Here is an 18,847-nt window from a genome sequence, read left to right on the forward strand (position 1 = left end):
AGAGCCTATTCGATAACTGACTTCATCTAAAAAACACGTATTGAAGATAACATCCAATGGGGAAATGGCTTTCATTTTCATGAAATATACATTCCATTCTTCAATAAATCTTTAACCCCGTCGTTAACTGCCCATTTATTCTCGAGCAATGGGGGAATGAATACAGAGTGTCTCAAAGTTTGTGTGAAAAAAGGTGCATTTTCCATAGAACTTCTGCCAAAAAGCAATGCGTAAGGGATTGATTAGCCCCAAAACACGAATAGATGAGTTAATCAAATGGGATGAATCATGAAAATCAGTGAAATATAGTTTCTCCTGTACTCATTACTGAATACCCCGACTTGATACGATTAATTTTTCCCCCTCTCCATCAACTTTTAAGAAAAAAGTGCATATTTTCATAAAAATATTATGTGTTATATCGACGGACGCCCGTGCGTACGAGCAGGAGGAAGTCAAATGTCTCGTATTTTTCATAATGCCCGCCGCCAATGAGAATTATGCCATTGACGATGCAAATCATAATAATTTTGACAGTAATTATGGGGACATGGGTGCCATTTATTATAAATCATTTTATTTCTCATATAGGATTCATATCTTTATGTAGCGTCAATCATAATTTACAGTATTTTGGCTTCTATGTTTTCCATGTCACCCTCCTCTTTTTCACCACTTTCTGTTTTTTTTAATCTCTACCTCACTCAATTTTCTCTTTCTATTTGGAGGACATACCCCTTCTCTCCCTCTCTTTCTTTCCATTACTCTCATTTCTCTTCTTTCCCTCTTCCCCTTTGCTTATTTCTCTCTTTCTCAAACTTCTATTTATGAGATACATCTTTTAGTTGGAGATAAGTTTTGACGTAGAATACTGTAATTATGTTTTTATGCATTTGCTTTGTTATATCTGTACATTGTACTTCATGAATTTTTGTAAATTGACCCTTTCAGCTTGTGCCGCTGGTCAAGTTTTATGTGCATATAAACCAATAAATAAATAAATGATATTCCGTGGCGCTCATAAGAAAGGAATAGACCAATACAAAAAAAATAATAATAAAAAACATGTGGACCGAGCGAGCAATTCAATCTACTTTTTAATAGACGTATTGAAACTCTTAAAAAGAAACAAAATGGAGCGCCTCTGGCAATCTCGCCTGCATTACGCAATATACCAGCAATGCTGACTTTGAAAGCAACCATGTAGAATAATCATTCACAAAAACACCATTCATATTATGATGAAAAAATACTATGTTCATTGACCCTTGATTACTCTTATGTCTACGTTTTATAAAAGGGTTCTATATACTCTCTAAGTTATGACATTAAACAAAAATTAACCTTCGATTAAGATTTAGATTCCCCAAGCATAGTCTAAATTCATTGACCCTAAATGATCTTTGTCCTTGATCATGTGACCTCAACGTCTAGCAGGATGTTCAGTAATAATTGATAATCATTATGTCGCATTTTCATGAACTACGCACATATACTTTTTAAGTTAACCTTTGGTTAAGATTTGATGTTGACGCCGCTGCCGCTGTCAAAAAAGCGGCGCCTATAATAATCGCGCTCTGCTATATGCAGGCGAGACAAATGGGTTACATGATAGTAATAAACGCATGGCCTCTTATTCTGAAATTCAGTTTAAAATTGATTTTAACCGAAAAACAAGTGGAATGCCTCTGGCCGTCTCACCTGCATCACGCAGTTCAATATAGCAGCAGTGCTGACTTTGAAAACTACTCTAACTCGCACAAGATGTTCAGTGATACATGGTTACTCTTATGTCCACTTTTTATGAACTAGACCAATAAACTTACAGAGATATGATGGTTATTCAACAGATACACCCAATATGGCCAAAGTTCATTGACCTTTGACCTTGGTCATGTGACCTGAAATGCGCACAGGATGTTCAGTGATACTTGATTACTCTAATGTCCAAGTTTAACGAACTAGACCAATAAACTTTCAAAGTTATGATGGTAATTCAACAGATTTCCCCGATTCGGCCAAAGTTCATTGACCCTAAATGACCTTTGACCTTGGTCATGTGACCTGAAACGCGCACAGGATGTTCAGTGATACTTGATTACTCTAATGTCCAAGTTTAACGAACTAGACCAATAAACTTTTAAAGTTATGATGGTAATTCAACAGATACCCCAGATTCGGCCAAAGTTCATTGACCCTAAATGACCTTTGACCTTAATCATGAGACCTGAAACTTGCACAAAATTTTCAGTGATGCTTGATTACTATTATGTCTAAGTTTCATGAATCAGATCCATAAACTTTCAAAGTTATGATGGGAATTCAACAGATATCCCCAATTCGGCCAAAGTTCATTGACCCTAAATGACCTTTGACCTTGGTCATGTGACGTGAAACTCATGCAGGATGTTCAGTGATACTTGATTAACCTAGTGTCCAAGTTTCATGAACTAGGTCCATATATTTTCTAAGTTATGATGACATTTCAAAAACTTAACCTCAGGTTAAGATTTCGATGTTGAATCCTCCAACATAGTCTAAGTTCATTGACCCTAAATGACCTTTGACCTTGGTCATGTGACATGAAACTCTAATAGGATGTTCAGTAATACTTGATTAACCTTATGGCCAAGTTTTATTAACTAGGTCCATATACTTTCTAAGTTATGACGTCATTTCAAAAACGTAACCTCAGGTTAAGATTTGATGTTGACGCCGCCGCCGCCGTCGCCGTCGCCGTCGGAAAAGCGGCGCCGATAGTCCCACTTTGCTTCGCAGGTGAGACAAGTCCAGGTCAAATTATGTACTCCCGCAATGTAAATTTTCTAAATAAATGTAATGATTTATCGAAGGTTTAACTTGGTTTTAGAAAGAAACAATACCTACCAATGTATTATTAATGTTCATAGATAAAAATAGCTACATCTATTGACGTTTTTTCTCAATATGTTGGTTTATTTCTGGACTTCTCCGAGGCCTTCGATACAATTAATCATGACATTCTTATTTTTCAAATTATCACATTATAGAATACGTGGAAAGGCCTTGGAGTGAGAAGTTATTTGTCTAACGGTTAGCAGTTTGTATATGTTAACAATCAAGAATCTCAGTTTAAAAAAAAACCTATTACATACGGAGTGCCACAGGCAGTGGCGTACCGTGGGCCACGGCATTGGGGAAGGGGCACCAGCAAAGATTTCGTGTCACTTAGTCATGGTAGTGAGCGCTCGAAGCGCGCTCAGTTGCCAGGTATACTGACCTAAACGGATATGTATCTCACTGATTAAATAATGCGAGCGCGAAGCGCGAGCTGAAAATTTTTTATATTCAGACCTAAAAAGGAAAATTATAAGCATTTTTTTTTGTAATCATGATACGTACGTACCTGCTTAGCTAAACAATGCAAGCGCGAAACGCGAGCTGAACTTTTTGTATATATTGACTCCAAACAGGGAATATATTTAAAAAATCCATTAAAGGAGAATGAAACCATTGGAACAAGATAGCTTGTGTGAAAACAGAAAAATCAAAGAAACAGATCAACGAAAGTTTGAGAAAAATCGGACAAATAATGAGAAAGTTATGAGCATTTGAATATTGCGATCACTAATGCTATGGAGATAGCAAATTGGCAATGCGACAAAGATGTGTGATGTCACTTGTGAACATATCTCCCCATTACTTTAGTATATATTTCACTTGAATTGCCTCTTTTATCACATCTATCCATAAATCATGTGTTTTGTCTACATGAGGGCATGTAATACATATTTTTTAAGAATACATCATGGATAAAGAGTTTGTATCATCATAAGAAAAAGCAAAAAGAGACATTTTGAGGGTATTTTATAGTCCACCAAAGGGAAAGTTATTCATCAGTGACATCACACATCCTTGTCGCATTGCCAATGTGAGGATCTCCATAGCATTAGTGATTGCAATATTCAAATGCTCATAACTTTCTCACTATTTGTCCGATTTTCTCAAACTTTCTTTATTCTTATTCTTTGATTTTTCTGTTTCTACACAAGCCTATTTGTTCCAAAGGTTTCATTCCCCTTTAACTATTGTCAGTCCACCTTCCTGTGTTTTATTTTTTCTTCTTTCTCTCGCTTTTTAGAAATATTTCTCTCTTTCTCTTTCATTTCTTGTAACATATTGATATTAAAACAAATTGACAATTACAAGGAAAACTATAAATTACGAGCTCTGTTTTTTAATAGTTCGCCCTTCATATCCTCATCTTATTGCTATATCTGTCTCCAATCTGAACATTTAATTGTATAGTACATCTGTTTATATGAATAATGGTGATGCATTGTATTATTTTATTATTGATAATTTACTGTCTTTTGATGGACGTTACATTGTATTTGATATTTTGTGAGATATGAAAATAAATGCAAAAATTGTCCCAACTTACCCCGCCTTCCCCCACGTCTCTCGTCTTTTCACATGAAAAATAAAACAGATGCTCGTAAGTTTCTTCAGTATTTACACAAAATGAACATTCACTATTTGAGGAAATTTTGAATATATGTAAATATTTCTTTGTGTATATTCATAAAGCATTTTATTTTTTCTGGGTCTTGAAAATATAGCACAGATATGTTTTCGAAGTAATTATGTCTTCTCTATATTATTAAACGCATACGATTTTGTTCAATTTGATACTTAAAAGTGCCTTGTATATTTTCTTGGATGTCACGATTGTTAAACTGTTAATCTTACCATTACATATACATTCTAGATTTAGACCAATGTTTTAGTAGTTGTCTTTTTTCTTCAAAAGATGTTTCCATGTTGCTGGAATATTTCCAACATATCCATATTAAATTTTGGTAATGAGCTGTGAAGACGATCTTTCCGATCGGCGTTTTGAAATTTTGCTCTTAGAATTGTCCATTCCTCATAAAATTGTCTTATTTTAAAGATAAAAGGGCCATATTGTGTTTTAAGTGAAATGGAGACCTAAACAAGTGGAATGCCTCTGGCCGTCTCACCTGCATCACGCGATTCAATATAGCAGCAGTGCTGACTTTGAAAACTACCCAGAAGGAAAAACCAGTAAGACCAGTAATTTTTTCTATTGGTTTCCAGTAGATTTTTTTTACTGGTTTCCAGTATATTTTACGGGGACAGTTGATTTTTAACTGGACCAGTAAGAGTCAACTGGAGACCAGTTCAAACAACTGCATTCCAGTTGAAGCAATTAGTAATACCAGTTAATTTGTTTTTCATCAAACTGATGGTACTGGTCCAAAATGGTTTCCAGTAGATTTTATTGGTTTCCAGTATATTTTTACTGGACCAGTTGATTTTTAACTGGACCAGTTCAAACAAAGTATACCAATTAAATTGTTTTTCATCAAACTGGTGTTGTACTGGTCCAATACAGATCATATGACGAATTATGGGAAAACGAATCTTGCAATTCAGAGAAAGTTATTACCGTTATCATTTATCATTGTTATCATCATTCTATTTATAATTATCATTATTATTATGATTATTATGATCATTGTTATCATTCTTATTATTGTAATTATTATTATTAATATCATAATTATCAAGTATTAACATTATCATTAAAATAATTATTTCTTTTTTAAAATGATCAAGATCATAAGATATATAACCTTCTGAACCTTCTGAACCTTCTGAAGTTTACACCGGCAGGGCAGTAGTCTGCAAATCGCCAGCGTGCTGCTCACGTGTGGGTTAGAGTGTTGCTCTAAAACTTTCTACTGATGTTTTGTTTTTTATATCGGGATTCAAGTCATTCCAAGCTCTGATTGTTCTTGGAAAGAATGAGTTTTTGTAAGTATCTGTCCGGGCAAATGGCACTTCTATGCGAGTACCACTATTATTCCTTGTCTCTCTTGTCGAGATCAAGTTAATGTATTCCTCTTTGTTTATATCAACATTATTATTCTGGATTTTGTACATCATTGCCAGTCTGTTCTTTTCCCTTCTACTTTCCAGCGTATCGAGTTGGAGGTCTTTTAACATTCCACTGACTGTAGATAGAGAGGGCGCTTTGAGGTGTTACGACGCCTCTTTTCTCTCCTCCGTTCAATTCGAACTTAAATCTTTGGAAATCGACTTTTGCTATTATCATTTTTCTGTCGTATTGAAGGACTTTTACAAAGGAATATCATAGGACATTTACATCGTAAGTATAATTTGGATTATTGTTCCGTTTCCGAGATGTTTGCGGAGAAAGCTACGCCACTCCCTTCATTTCTTCCACAAGGTCCCAAACCCGTATTTCTACGTTCAACCGACATCCGCAACGTAGACAAGAAACCACTTTCGGGAGAGGAACTTTACAAGAGTATCTTAAAGGTCGTTGAACCTGAAAATATCTCAGGTATTCAAGAAATTCGTCACCTATGGAGAATCTACCTAATCTCATCCGAGGATAGGGTTTCATTGATTTCAAACGGCCTTGATCTACGTGGATCTTTTGTTGCTATCCATGACGTCAATCCTTTTACAAAGGCGAGGGATGAGCATCTTACCAGGGTTGTAGTGAAAGATATCCCCCTTTCTTTAAGTGATGATGTCATCAGAGGAGAGATCTTGGCACGAAAGCAAGAAATAAAAGGAAATATTCATCGGCAGAGGTTGCGGGTCAACGGTCAGCTGACAAATTGTTTGAATGGGGATAGGATCATCTTCATCACCCCACCAACCCACCCACTCCCAAGAAAGATGAGCTTCGGCAACTTGTTCACCGGTAGAGTTTACCATGATGGCCAACCACAGCAATTCAGCAGGGGTCAAGTGAAATGCTCAAGATGCTTAGAAGTTGGTCACCATGCATCCACCTGTATTAGTGAAGTAAAGTGCATAAAGTGCAGCAAGTTTGGGCACATGAAAAGTGCTTGCCCTGGCAACGAAAGTATAGATGAGTTACGTAATATCGCGGCATCTAGTGATACCATGGATACAGCGTGTGCTCCCGACCCCGAAGCGGCAACTCAACACAAAGAATCTTCTTCGAGTCATCAAGAAGCGAAACGTCAAACCAGCCTCGCAGATTTCCTGACGAAACCACAGCAAAGCGATCGTAGTGGCGCGAGTACATCTTCACTTCCTCCTCGTAATGCTGCAAATCGTCAGACATCGTACGCATCAGACGGGGCGATCTCCACCAACCGAGAGCAGCGACTACAGAGAAGGCAGTTGAATAAGGACTTAGAAGCACAAGTAAGCAGCAGCGAAAGCGAAGTTGACTCACCTTCAACATCATCTTCATCTGAAGTTCCAAAAGCTGTTTCGAAAGGTAAAAAACCCGCAAAAAGAAGGCGAAAGGGATCAAATAAAATCAAATAAATTTTGAATACGTTCGTGGATAAAGTTGATCTTATCCTCTACTTTAAATGACCGGTGCTTTAGTGCACTTTATATCCTTGAATGTGAGAGGGCTTCGGGATCATCTGAAGCGAAGTAAGATTTTTCTTTGGTTAAATCAACAGAAAAGTGATATCGTGTTTTTACAAGAAACGTACTGGACAAGTGATCTAGAACCTAAAATTAGAAATGAATGGAAAGGTCAATGTTATTTTAATCATGGAACGAACCATTCAAAAGGGGTTGCAGTTCTGATTAAAAATAATCTTCATATTGAAAACATACGTAGTAAAGCTAAAGGAGATGGTAGAATACTAAATTTGTCTTTCACATGTCAAGGTGAATCTTTTAATTGTATTAACATTTATGCACCCACCAAACGATCTGAAAAGGGTTCCTTTTATAAAAATTTTATGAGTTGGATTAAAACCTTTGTAAATCCAAATGAGAAAATGATTTTTGGTGGAGATTGGAATTATGCTCAAAACAAAAAATTAGACACACAAGGAATTTTATATACATATGGTGCAGATGATTATATCTTAAAGTTAAAAAAACAATACTTATTGTTAGATATCTGGAGAAAGTTATATCCAGCATGTAAGCAGTTTACATGGAGACAAATTTCCCTCAATTTATTTTCTCGTTTGGATTATTGGCTAATTTCAAGAGACCTTAGCCAATATGTTCTTTCTACGGATATCAGACCATGTCTCAGTTGTGACCACAATGCTATTTCATTGAAATTAAAACTTTTTAAGGACGTACGAGGAAGGGGTTACTGGAAATTTAATAGTGATCTACTTAAAGATGATAGATATAGGTTGAATATTGAAAATGTAATATTTAAATGTAAATTGAAATATGAAAAACTTGATGCTCAAGCAAAGTGGGAAATGTGTAAAGTTGGAATAAAAGAATATACAATTAAGTATGCTATAGATGTACAACGAAAAAAGAGAGAAAAACTTGTTCAATTGGAAAAACAATATTTTTTATTAAACAAAGAAATGGACAGTAGTCCTAATGATAGAAATATCGAAGAAATCAATCAAATAAGGAAGGATATCGATGATTTGTATAATTATAAATGTAAAGGAGCTTACATAAGATCGAGAGAGAAGTGGATGGAGGAAGGTGAAAAATCAACAAAGTACTTTCTTGGCCTTGAAAAAAGAAACGGAAAAAAGAAAGAAGTTGATTGCCTAGAATACAAGGGTAAAACCATCAATGATAAGGTGAAAATATTACAGAGATTACGTGAATATTATGATGATTTATATAAAAATCTTAATTGTAAAAGTGATTTGGATTACGAAAAATATATATTACATACAAATATACAAATCCTAAATGAAAATGAAGCATCGAGTTGTGAAGGTGATATAACCGAAAAGGAATGTGCTGAGGCTCTGTCTAGAATGCAGAATAATAAATCACCAGGTAGCGACGGCCTCACAGTCGAGTTTTATAAATGCTTTTGGAGCAAGATAAAAGATATGTTAATGAACAGTTTAAATGAAGGACATAGAAAGCAGCAATTGTCTCCAAGTCAAAACATGGCCATGTTGGCGTTATTGTTTAAAAAAGGAAATAAAAACCTTATTCATAACTGGAGACCGATATCAATCCTAAATGTGGATTACAAAATTCTTGCACAAGTTCTTGCCAGACGACTACAAAATGTAATAACAAGCATAGTATCATCCGATCAAAATGGTTTTATTAAGGAAAGGTCTTCAGCCGAAAATATACGTCTGGTGCAAGATATAATTGATTATTATCAGGGCATGAAAGCTCCGGGCATTATAATGTTTTTGGATTTTGAAAAAGCATATGACAATATAAGTCATAATTTTCTATTTTACCTTTTAAAAAGATTAAATTTTGGAAATTCATTCATTCAGTGGATTCAAACAATGTATAACAACGCAAAAGGCCGTGTATTAAATCATGGCTGGATCTCTGAACCTTTTCAAATTAAAAAAGGTGTAAGGCAGGGGTGCCCCCTCTCATCACTACTTTTTATAATTGTGGCAGAAGTTTTGGCGACTAAAATTAAACAGAATCATAAAATTGAAGGTCTCAGTTTACCGATTTCTCAGATGTATGTTGATCAAGTAGATGTAAAAATATCCCAATTTGCGGATGATACAACTATATTTATGAAAAATGAAAATTCTTTTTATACTTTGATGGAAGAACTAAGACTTTTTGGTTCAAATGCTGGGCCAAAGATTAATTTGCAAAAAACAAAACTGCTGAAGTTTAATATTGATATTGTCCCCGGACAAATAGAATGCACTGAAGAACCGATAAAATATTTAGGTATATATGTTGGGAAAAATGAGAAAGTTGTTGAAGATTATAATTGGCAAAATAAACTAGATAAGATACAAAATATTATTAGCGTATGGAAGCTAAGAAATCTAACATTTTTCGGAAAAATTATTATCATCAAAACTTTGTTGGTCTCGCAAATTGTGTATCCTGCAAAAGTAATTAGAGTTCCCCCCAAAATAATCAAATCTCTAAATAAAATGTTATATACTTTTATTTGGAATTCTTCAAAAGAAAAGGTTAAAAGAAATGTTTGTATAAATAAAACAAACGAAGGTGGTCTCGGTATGGTCCACTTAGAATCGAAAATTGAATCACTTAAGATTTCGTGGATAAGCAAGCTGTTAGAGCAAAGCGAACGTAGTTGGAAATTTCTTTTTAATTACTGGTTATCAAAGATTGGTGAAATTCCTTTATGTTTTGAATACAATATTTCAACAAAAGATATGCATTTTCTTTGTACAAAAGCAAATATGCCCAGTTTTTACTATGATTTTTTTTGTAGCTGGTCTAAGTTAAGATATATTGGTATATTTGGAGTAAAAAACATTGAAAATGAAATTATTTGGAATAACAGCAATATAACTTTTAATAAACGTATGTTGATATTTGAGAAATGGAAGCATGCAGGTATAATTAGGGTAAGAGATGTTATTAGAAATCGTCAGTGGTTATCACCAATTATTTTGAATAAATCTGTCTATTCGTCTCAGCTTTTATTTGATTTAGAATATGTTAAATTAAAAAAGTCTTTTCCTGTTTATTGGTTAAATAAGTTGTTTAAGGAAAATCGTGTACTAGAATTAAAGAAAAGTGAACGAATTTTAATTTCATTAAAAAGTGGAGTACAAATAACTCTAGATTCTTTACCAACAAGAAAGATATATTCTTTATTATGTTCAGATGTATCGGAAGAACCAGGCATTGTATCTTTTTGGTCTAATCTGTTCTCATTACCAATTTCCTTTAATTGGAGCCATGTATTTTATTTCAAGTTGCATTTAATTGTGGATAACAGAGTTAGACAGTTTAGTTTTAAATTTTTAAACAAGATTTTACCATCAAGAGACAATTTATTTAAGTGGCATGTATTAGAAAGCAACACATGTAACATTTGTGGAGAAGTTGATACCACTTTTCATTTCATACTGTATTGTAAATATGTTCGATTATTTTGGAAAGTTATAGAAAGGTTGATATTTTATATTTTCAAGATTACTATTTCTATAGATGAAAAAACATTAATTATAGGTTATGATCTGCAAAATGCCAGCAATATTATGTGTAATCTATTTTGTGTTATTGCCCAATTTGTTATTTATCGAAATTACATAAAAAGCATATTCAAAGGAAAAAGATATAATGCGAATTCTTTATGGATTGAATTCAAACTTACTATGATTATTTATTTAGAAAATTTATGTAAACAAAAAAACAAGTTCGGAATTTTGAAAAAATGTGATATCCAAAAAATTATTGCATTATTGAATTGAATTGTTTTTTTTTATTGTTTGTATATAAATGTACATGTTATTGTGAATAAATACCTCGATTAAGAGGATAAGAGAAAAAACATACCACTGACGCTACTTTCACGGCTATAATCACCACAGCAAAAACGGGCTGCCTTTCGTTGAACCCCTTCAAGAGTTCTGATTTGATCAGCTTTATAAGGATCCCATGCACAAGTGGCGTACTCTAATACTGGTCTGACTAACGATTTATAGGCTATGACTTTGACATCCCTTGGACAGAACCATAGATTTCTTCGTAGAAAGCCAAGGGTTTTGTGGGCTTTGTTAGCTGTTTTATCCACTTGTTCCCTCCATGTTAGTTTATTGTCCAGCTGAACCCCCAGATAAGGATGGGACGTTGTCTTTTCTAGCACCTGTCCACAAAAAATATAGTCCCTGAGAGGAGGCGATTTCTTCTTAGATACTGCCAAGACGGTGCACTTTGAAGGATTGAAGCTCATTTTCCATGTACTTTGCCATTTTTCCAGCAACCGAAGATCATCTTGCAAGTTGCACATGTCTTCCTCTTTTGCGACTGGGGTATACAACAAACAGTCGTCCGCGAACAATCTAGCCTGACATTTTAACTTGTCAGGCATGTCGTTGATATATGTCAGGAACATCAATGGTCCGAGAACTGTTCCTTACGGAACGCCTGATACAACATCTTTGGAGGATGACGTGCTCCCTTCACATATTACCCTCTGTCACCTTCCAGTCAAGAAACCCCGAGTCCAGTGTAGGAGATTTCCTTTTATTCCATAATAATTAAGTTTACCAAGGAGGCGTTCGTGCGGAACCTTATCAAAGGCCTTTGTGAAGTCCAATATTGCCATGTGAATGGAATCTCCTCTATCAAGAGCTTTTGCCACATCATTAACTGTTAAAATCAACTGTGTTTCTGTAGAACGCCTCGCTCTGAACCCATGTTGAGAGTCCACCAGAATCCCGTAGTCTTCAAAGTGGTCCATAATGTGGGAGTGGACAATGTGTTCCAGGACTTTACTCAGAACACATGTCAGAGAAACCGGTCTATAGTTATCTGGTGATTGCTTATTTCCTTTCTTGAACACAGCACAGATATTTGCCTCCTTCCATTGGCGGGGAAGGGTGCCAGTATCCACTGATGTTTGGAACAGATCGGTGAGAATAGGTGTCAACTTATCCGCGAACATCTGCAGGAACCAAGGAGGAATCTGATCTGGTCCTGGAGCTTTGTTGGGACCGAGGTTCCGAAGTTGTTTGAGCACACCCTCTTCATAGATTTTCAAATCTGGAATGGCTGGGATGTTGCTTGTGCCCAACTCCGGGATATTAGAACAGTCCTCCTGTGTAAATACTCCAGCAAACTGAGCGTTAAGGACTTCTGCCTTTTCTCTTCCATCACTAATTATTTTGTTGTTAACTATCAGATCTGCTACACCTGTCTCACTATTGCCAAGTCGTTTCATGTTAGACCAAAACTGCTTGACATTATCCCTCAGTGCATCCGAAAGTCTATTAGACACAAACTCACGCTCTGCTGAGTTTAGCGACTTTCGCAAGGCCTTCTGAGTCAAGACAAAGTTATCCCAATCTGAAGCTCTCCCTGAACGTTTAGCTCTGTTGTACTGTCTTTGTTTTCTTCGTCTCAATCGGTGATGCTGTATGTTAAACCATGGGAGGCTGTTTACCTTGGCGGCCTTCTTTTGTGGTATGTGAGCCTTCATGATTCTTTTCAGTCCCCCTTCTATCAAATCCCATTTCTCTTGCACTGAAGCTTCTTGCAATAAAGAGTAAGTTCTCCCTAAATCATCTATGCTGGAGTTGATTTGTTCCACGTTTGCTTTCTTCCGTACGAAATAACTCTTCCTAGGTTGCCTCTTCCATCTCGCTTGCAAATTCAAGTCAGCTATAACAATGTCATGGTCACTTACCCCAGCAATAACCTTGACATCACTGACAAGACCAGTGTTGTTTGTGAAGATTAAATCAAGTATATTTTTTTTCCTTGGATATTTTTATCCCTCGGATAGAGTCAACTGGTCTAAAGTGATTTATTGTTTGAAATTGAACTGGTCAAGACCAGTAATTCTGATGATGCTGGTTTACCTCATTTGCATACTTCTGTTTTTAAAAGAAAAATCAGGATTTAGAATGGAATATCCTTGCAATGGCACTCATTGTTGTTTAAAAACTTTCTGGATAAATATGTGAACTAATTCACAATGAAAATGTGTAAATTCATACATCACATTTTAAAACAACAGCAGAAAGAATAATTTACTGACCATTTTTTCCATCACATTTCACTGACCATGGCAGGCCCTGTTACAACCGATAATGTCGCACCGACCCATAATGTCGCAGTTTTTCTAACGCATAACGTCACATGTCGCAACGCATAATGTTGCAGTTTGCGACATTATGCCAAGAGCGTCCGACGCATAATGTCGTAGTTTTTCTTACGCATAACGTCACATGTCGCAACGCATAATGTCGTAGCAAAGTGTCAACGCATAATGTCACATGTCGCAACGCATGATGTCGCAGCGGTAGTTTCTTCAGGACTCGAGCTACAGATAAGATATAAAATATGCTTTCAATTAGTATTTTGAGACACGAGAAAGAGGATTAAGTGATTTGGAAATCAGGGTAAATCTGAATTGACTCGAATTTGATGACGTCACTATCTGTGTGAGAGGCGTGATTGGCTCTCCCACGCCGATGATGATGAGTCGAACAATTCAAATTGCAACACGATCATATTTCGATTAGCCACCAACTCATGCAGCTGCTACAAGCAGGCGCGGATCCAGGAGGGGCCGAGCCGGCCCCGGCCCCCCCCTACTTTTTGAAAACAAGCAGAAAAAAAGTGTACTCTTTAACTTCATAGAAACTATGAAAAAACAGAAAGAAAAGTAAGAAAGAGGTATCATACCCATGATGTGTAATTTACAGCCTCGTAACGGCCGGCCCGACCCCAAAGGAAACAAAAAAAAAGGTGAGGGGGAAGAATTTGAAAATAGACTTTATATACATATTTTCGCTCGTGCTTCTCGTTCGCATTGCCTGTGTAATGAATCCCATTTAAGAGGATTAAATGGCCCTTATATATTCAGTTCTGAAATCAATTTGCACACAATATTTTAGCTCGCACATCAAGCTTTCATATTTTTTTATTTACATAAATATATAAAAAAAAATCAGCTCGCGCTGCGCGCTCGCATTGTTTGATTTGTGAGTTACCTATTCTCTTTGGAAATTCTTACAAAAATTTGTCAAAATGCTCCTTTATCATGTCAGTATATAAGAAAATTAAGCTCGTGCTTCGCGCTCGCATTATTGTTTGAGACACACAGCTTGTTCTTTATTTAAACGACAAGTCCACCCCAACAAAAACTTGATTTGAATAAAAAAGAGAAAAATTCAACAAGCATAACACTGAAAATTTCATCAAAATCGGATGTAAAATCAGAAAGTTATGGCATGTTAAAGTTTCGCTTATTTTCAACAGAATAGTTATATGAACGAGCCAGTTACATCCAAATGAGAGAGTTGATGACATTACTCACTATTTCTTATGTATTTTATTATATGAAATATGAAATATTGTTATTTTCTCGTCATTGTCATGTGAAATGAAGTTTCATTCCTCCCTGAACACGTGGAATTCCATTATTTTAACATTTTGTGCTTCAGGCAAGGAGGTCCTAATCGTCAAATTCGTAAAAATTGAAATATCGTATAATTCAAACAATAAAAAACAAAAGAAATAGTGAGTGAGTGACATCATCGACTCTCTCATTTGGATGCAACTGGCTCGTTCATGATTATACAATCTCCTCAGAATCTTCAGGTCTAAGGACATAAAATATCAAAGAATTTGAGCTCGCGCTTCACGCTCGCATATACCTTATCTTGTTTATAACAATGAAAACTAACATATACTTAAAACTTCAGTCTTTAGTTAGGACTACCCCCCGAAAAACCACCCAAAAAAATCAGATTACAGCGGCCAAGCGAGAAAAAAGTTGATGAAAATATTTTTCGGCCCCCCCTATTGGCGAAAGCTGGATCCGCCCCTGCTTTTTGACCATTTTCTTTGATTATTAAGGTATCAAATAAAAGAGCAGATATTGACATTTTTCAGGCATGTGATTTTCTTTTTGAAATTCAGATAACCCCTCCAAATGAGATGTTGGTATCCTTTATTCAAATTGTTTTTGCTCGCTCATGTGTAAATGAGAAATAATCTAAGTAACTTCAGACAAAAGAGGAAGTTCTAAGCTTTACATTGGTTGGTCATTTGTATATGTATATTTGTGATTGAGTTATGATGAATCATCGATAAATCTCGGGTTCGTGTTTTTGTGGGACACACTGTATAGTTCATCCAAGTAGGCCTATAGCATTAGATTCATAAATGGAATGAGTTAGGAAAGATTTCTGGAATCAAAAACAATATTTCATTGGGGAAAAAATACACAGCAAAATCGGACTAATCACATCAACAACTGCAAATGAAAATAGAAAAAAAGAGCAAGCATTTATAGGCCTAAAATGAAATACTCACAAGACAACCACTTGAGCAATCAACGACAGTGACATTGGAATCCCTTGGAAACGGATCTTGACATCTTGGTTCATTTCCGGGAATATCCGGCGCTGTGCTTACGTAGGCACAACTGTAACATTTGTCTGCTTCGCCAACACGAGCTGTGGATGATAGAGATTGCATTTTTAAATTCATATCCGAAATAAACTAAATAAAGACTGACTGTGCATTTTGCGATCAGGCGACGCGAGTTCGAACCTATGTCATGTGTCATGTATGCTGGCCCCAATTAATAAATTATAGTAATGATTATTTTTTGTTGTCAACACCCCTTTGCTAAGATGTCCATGCAGCTGCATGATAGCAAGATTTTTGTCTCGCTAATTGCATAGCAGAGCGATACTATATCTGCCGCTTTTCCGACGGCGGCGGCGTCGTCAACATTGGAACCAAGGTTAAGTTTTTTTTAAATGTCATCATAACTTAGAAACTATATGGACCTAGTTCATGAGACTTTGACATAAGGGTGATGAAGTATTACTAAACTAAATTTACCATTTACTACAAGAAAGGATAACCAGTCGTTCTTAAATTCGCTCCTAACTTACGAACAGCTTTATGAAACACCCACCTGGGGCCCGTTGCAGAAAGAGTTGCGTTTAAACGCAACCAAGAAAAATCAATCGCAAGTCCCAAATGCGCGCTTTTGATTGGTTGAAAATCAAGTTACGCCTGATTTTTAGTGTTACGATTGATTGCAACTCTTTCTGCAACGGGCCCCAGATTCATACTCTACTTTGGTCAAATAGTGATTTAGAGCATTTAAAAATTTTGACGCACGCGCACGTCGTGACCTTTACATAACTAGGCCTTTGATGACATGGACAGTTGACCCTTAACGTTAAGTTAATGTGATGTAAATATTGTTAATTTTTTATAATTGATAATGAAGATATGATTGATTATGTGATTTTACAAAATGGCGTCTACACTCTAAAAAGTGAAGTGTTAATTCAGCTCTTAAAGAGCGTGTATATAGTGACTGCACTTCGGAGTGCTGATTTTTCTCGTTCAAATTTGAACTAGACAAATCAGCACTCCGAAGTGCAGTCACTATACACGCTCTTTAAGAGCTGAATTAGCACTTCATTTTTTAGAGTGTAGATGACGTCATGATGACCTTTTGACCTTGAACTGGTTTCATACAGATGACATCATAAGTCCCCATATCTGATGATATTTAGAAGATAATTGATAATGTAGTTTTTGAGATTTTATGATTACAAGAAAAGGGCGGAAAAATGTCACCAAGGGACTAACAACAGATCGATGATGGGGGTGTTCGTGGATTGTCATCATAACTAAGCTAATTTATGGATCTACTTTATTAATTTTATTATTATTTTTTTATTTATTCATATTTCACCAGGGTAGCTCATTCAACAAAAGTTCATCTTCCATGAGGCCCTGGATAACAAACAATACAACTATATACAATTAAAAAACAGGTAATGGTGATAATACATATACAATCATCAGTCCATATGATATTATTAAAACACGACGCATAAAGCATGATAAAGTGACTAAAATGATAAAGTGATTATATAAAGTAATACATCAAAAAAGAGATGATAGTTAATAGCATCAGTCCTAAAAGGGGGAATGGTATTGCATCCCAGTTGATTGGCCTAGGCAAGATTGATGAAATGGCTTTTAACAGAGATTTTGAAATTTGTTGAGGGTTTTAACATTTTTAACACTTTGGTGAGACTATTCCATAGAACGCCGCCATCATAATATAAAGCAGTTATATAATAATCTGTACGGCATTTACCTGTAACTAAATCATGATGAGCGCTTTGTCGAGTATTTACATTATGCACTTGAGACATTTCTTTAAAAACATTTTTAAAACAATCTGCTGATAAGTCATGAAGATATTTATAAATAAATATACACCTGAAGTTTTTCTTAAAAGGCATCCATCTTAAAACGAGTAAACATTTCACTAGAGGGGGTGTATATATTACAGTTTAAAATAAGTCTTGCTGCCCTCTTTTGCAATTTAGTCAACTTACTTGTACAAATGTGGTTCATGAAACATAGACATAAGGGTACTCAATTATGTTTTGCACAAATTTCTGGTCACATGATTATGGTCAAATGTCATGTTAGGCCACTGGACATTCTATTTAAGTGTTTTCTTTTGTGATGAACAATTCAATAGCTGTTTTTAAAGTCAATCCGCTGCTATATTGAATCTCGTAATGCAGGCGAGACTGCCAGAGGGTTTTCACTTGTTTTATGGTTGAGTAAAAATAATTCCTGCTACGGCAACATTTACATATGGCTCTAGCTGACTAAACTCTTAATACGGCACTGATCATGCTTAGTACTGTCAGGCGCGGATATGGGGGGGGGGGAGCCGGCCCCGCCCCTATCTTTTGGCAACCCAAAAAAGTGTCCTTTTTAACTTAGGATCAAGAAATGCTGGAAAACAGAAAGAAAAGTACGAAGGAGGTGTAAAATCCATGTTTTGATTTACGGCCTAGCAACAGCCGGCCCGATCCACACAGGCGTATTCGCAGGGGCACCGCATTTTGTTGATTCACAATCATGTACGCAAACCACGCCCATCAATGAAAAACATTCTCCTGCAAATATGTTTCCTGCACTCCATCAACGGCCGAGTAGCTCAGCATACTTTTAGGAGGATTATATGCGCTCAATTAGGCCGTAAGATATTCTTTTTATCCTAAAAATGTCCTGTTTTTATGCCTTAATATCAACAAATTTCGCGCTCTCATAAATATAAAATTAAAGAATAAGATAACAGTTTCATTAATTCCTATAAATGATCTTTTTAATGGAATATCGACAAGTTTAATCTCGCGTTTGGGAAGAGGAATAGAAAGATATTTATCATTTTTATATGATGACAAAATGTCCTTACAATGCTTCGGTTCTAGGTCTAAGTAATAATTTTCAAAATTCGGATCGCGCTTCGTGCTCGCGTCATTGGTTAAGTGCGATATCCAGTTTAAATTGAGCCTTTTCAGATTCAGCTCGATCGCGCTTGTGCATTGTTGATTTT

At 35.8% G+C, this 18,847-nt stretch overlaps 1 protein-coding gene across 1 annotated transcript; it reads right to left on the bottom strand.

Annotated features, from left to right (window-relative positions):
• Positions 1-5,641: 5,641 nt before the first annotated feature.
• Positions 5,642-11,877, bottom strand: LOC121416970. Its single transcript, XM_041610508.1, has 2 exons — positions 11,278-11,877; positions 5,642-6,014 (listed from the first exon to the last, which is right to left on the bottom strand). Exons 1-2 carry the CDS (start codon positions 11,834-11,836, stop codon positions 5,722-5,724), a joined length of 852 nt encoding a protein of 283 aa, XP_041466442.1. The 5' UTR covers positions 11,837-11,877; the 3' UTR covers positions 5,642-5,721.
• Between the last annotated feature and the right edge of the window lie 6,970 nt (positions 11,878-18,847).

This window comes from Lytechinus variegatus, chromosome 6, assembly GCF_018143015.1.
Source record: "Lytechinus variegatus isolate NC3 chromosome 6, Lvar_3.0, whole genome shotgun sequence".
Taxonomy (NCBI): domain Eukaryota; kingdom Metazoa; phylum Echinodermata; class Echinoidea; order Temnopleuroida; family Toxopneustidae; genus Lytechinus; species Lytechinus variegatus.

Excerpts from the sequence above, each read along its gene's own strand:
- LOC121416970 (XM_041610508.1), bottom strand. The coding sequence starts at position 11,836 with ATGTTCCTGACATATATCAACGACATGCCTGACAAGTTAAAATGTCAG. Across the intron at positions 6,015-11,277 it reads CCGTGAAAGTAGCGTCAGTG|GAATGTTAAAAGACCTCCAA; the intron begins GTATGTTTTTTC and ends CTACAGTCAGTG.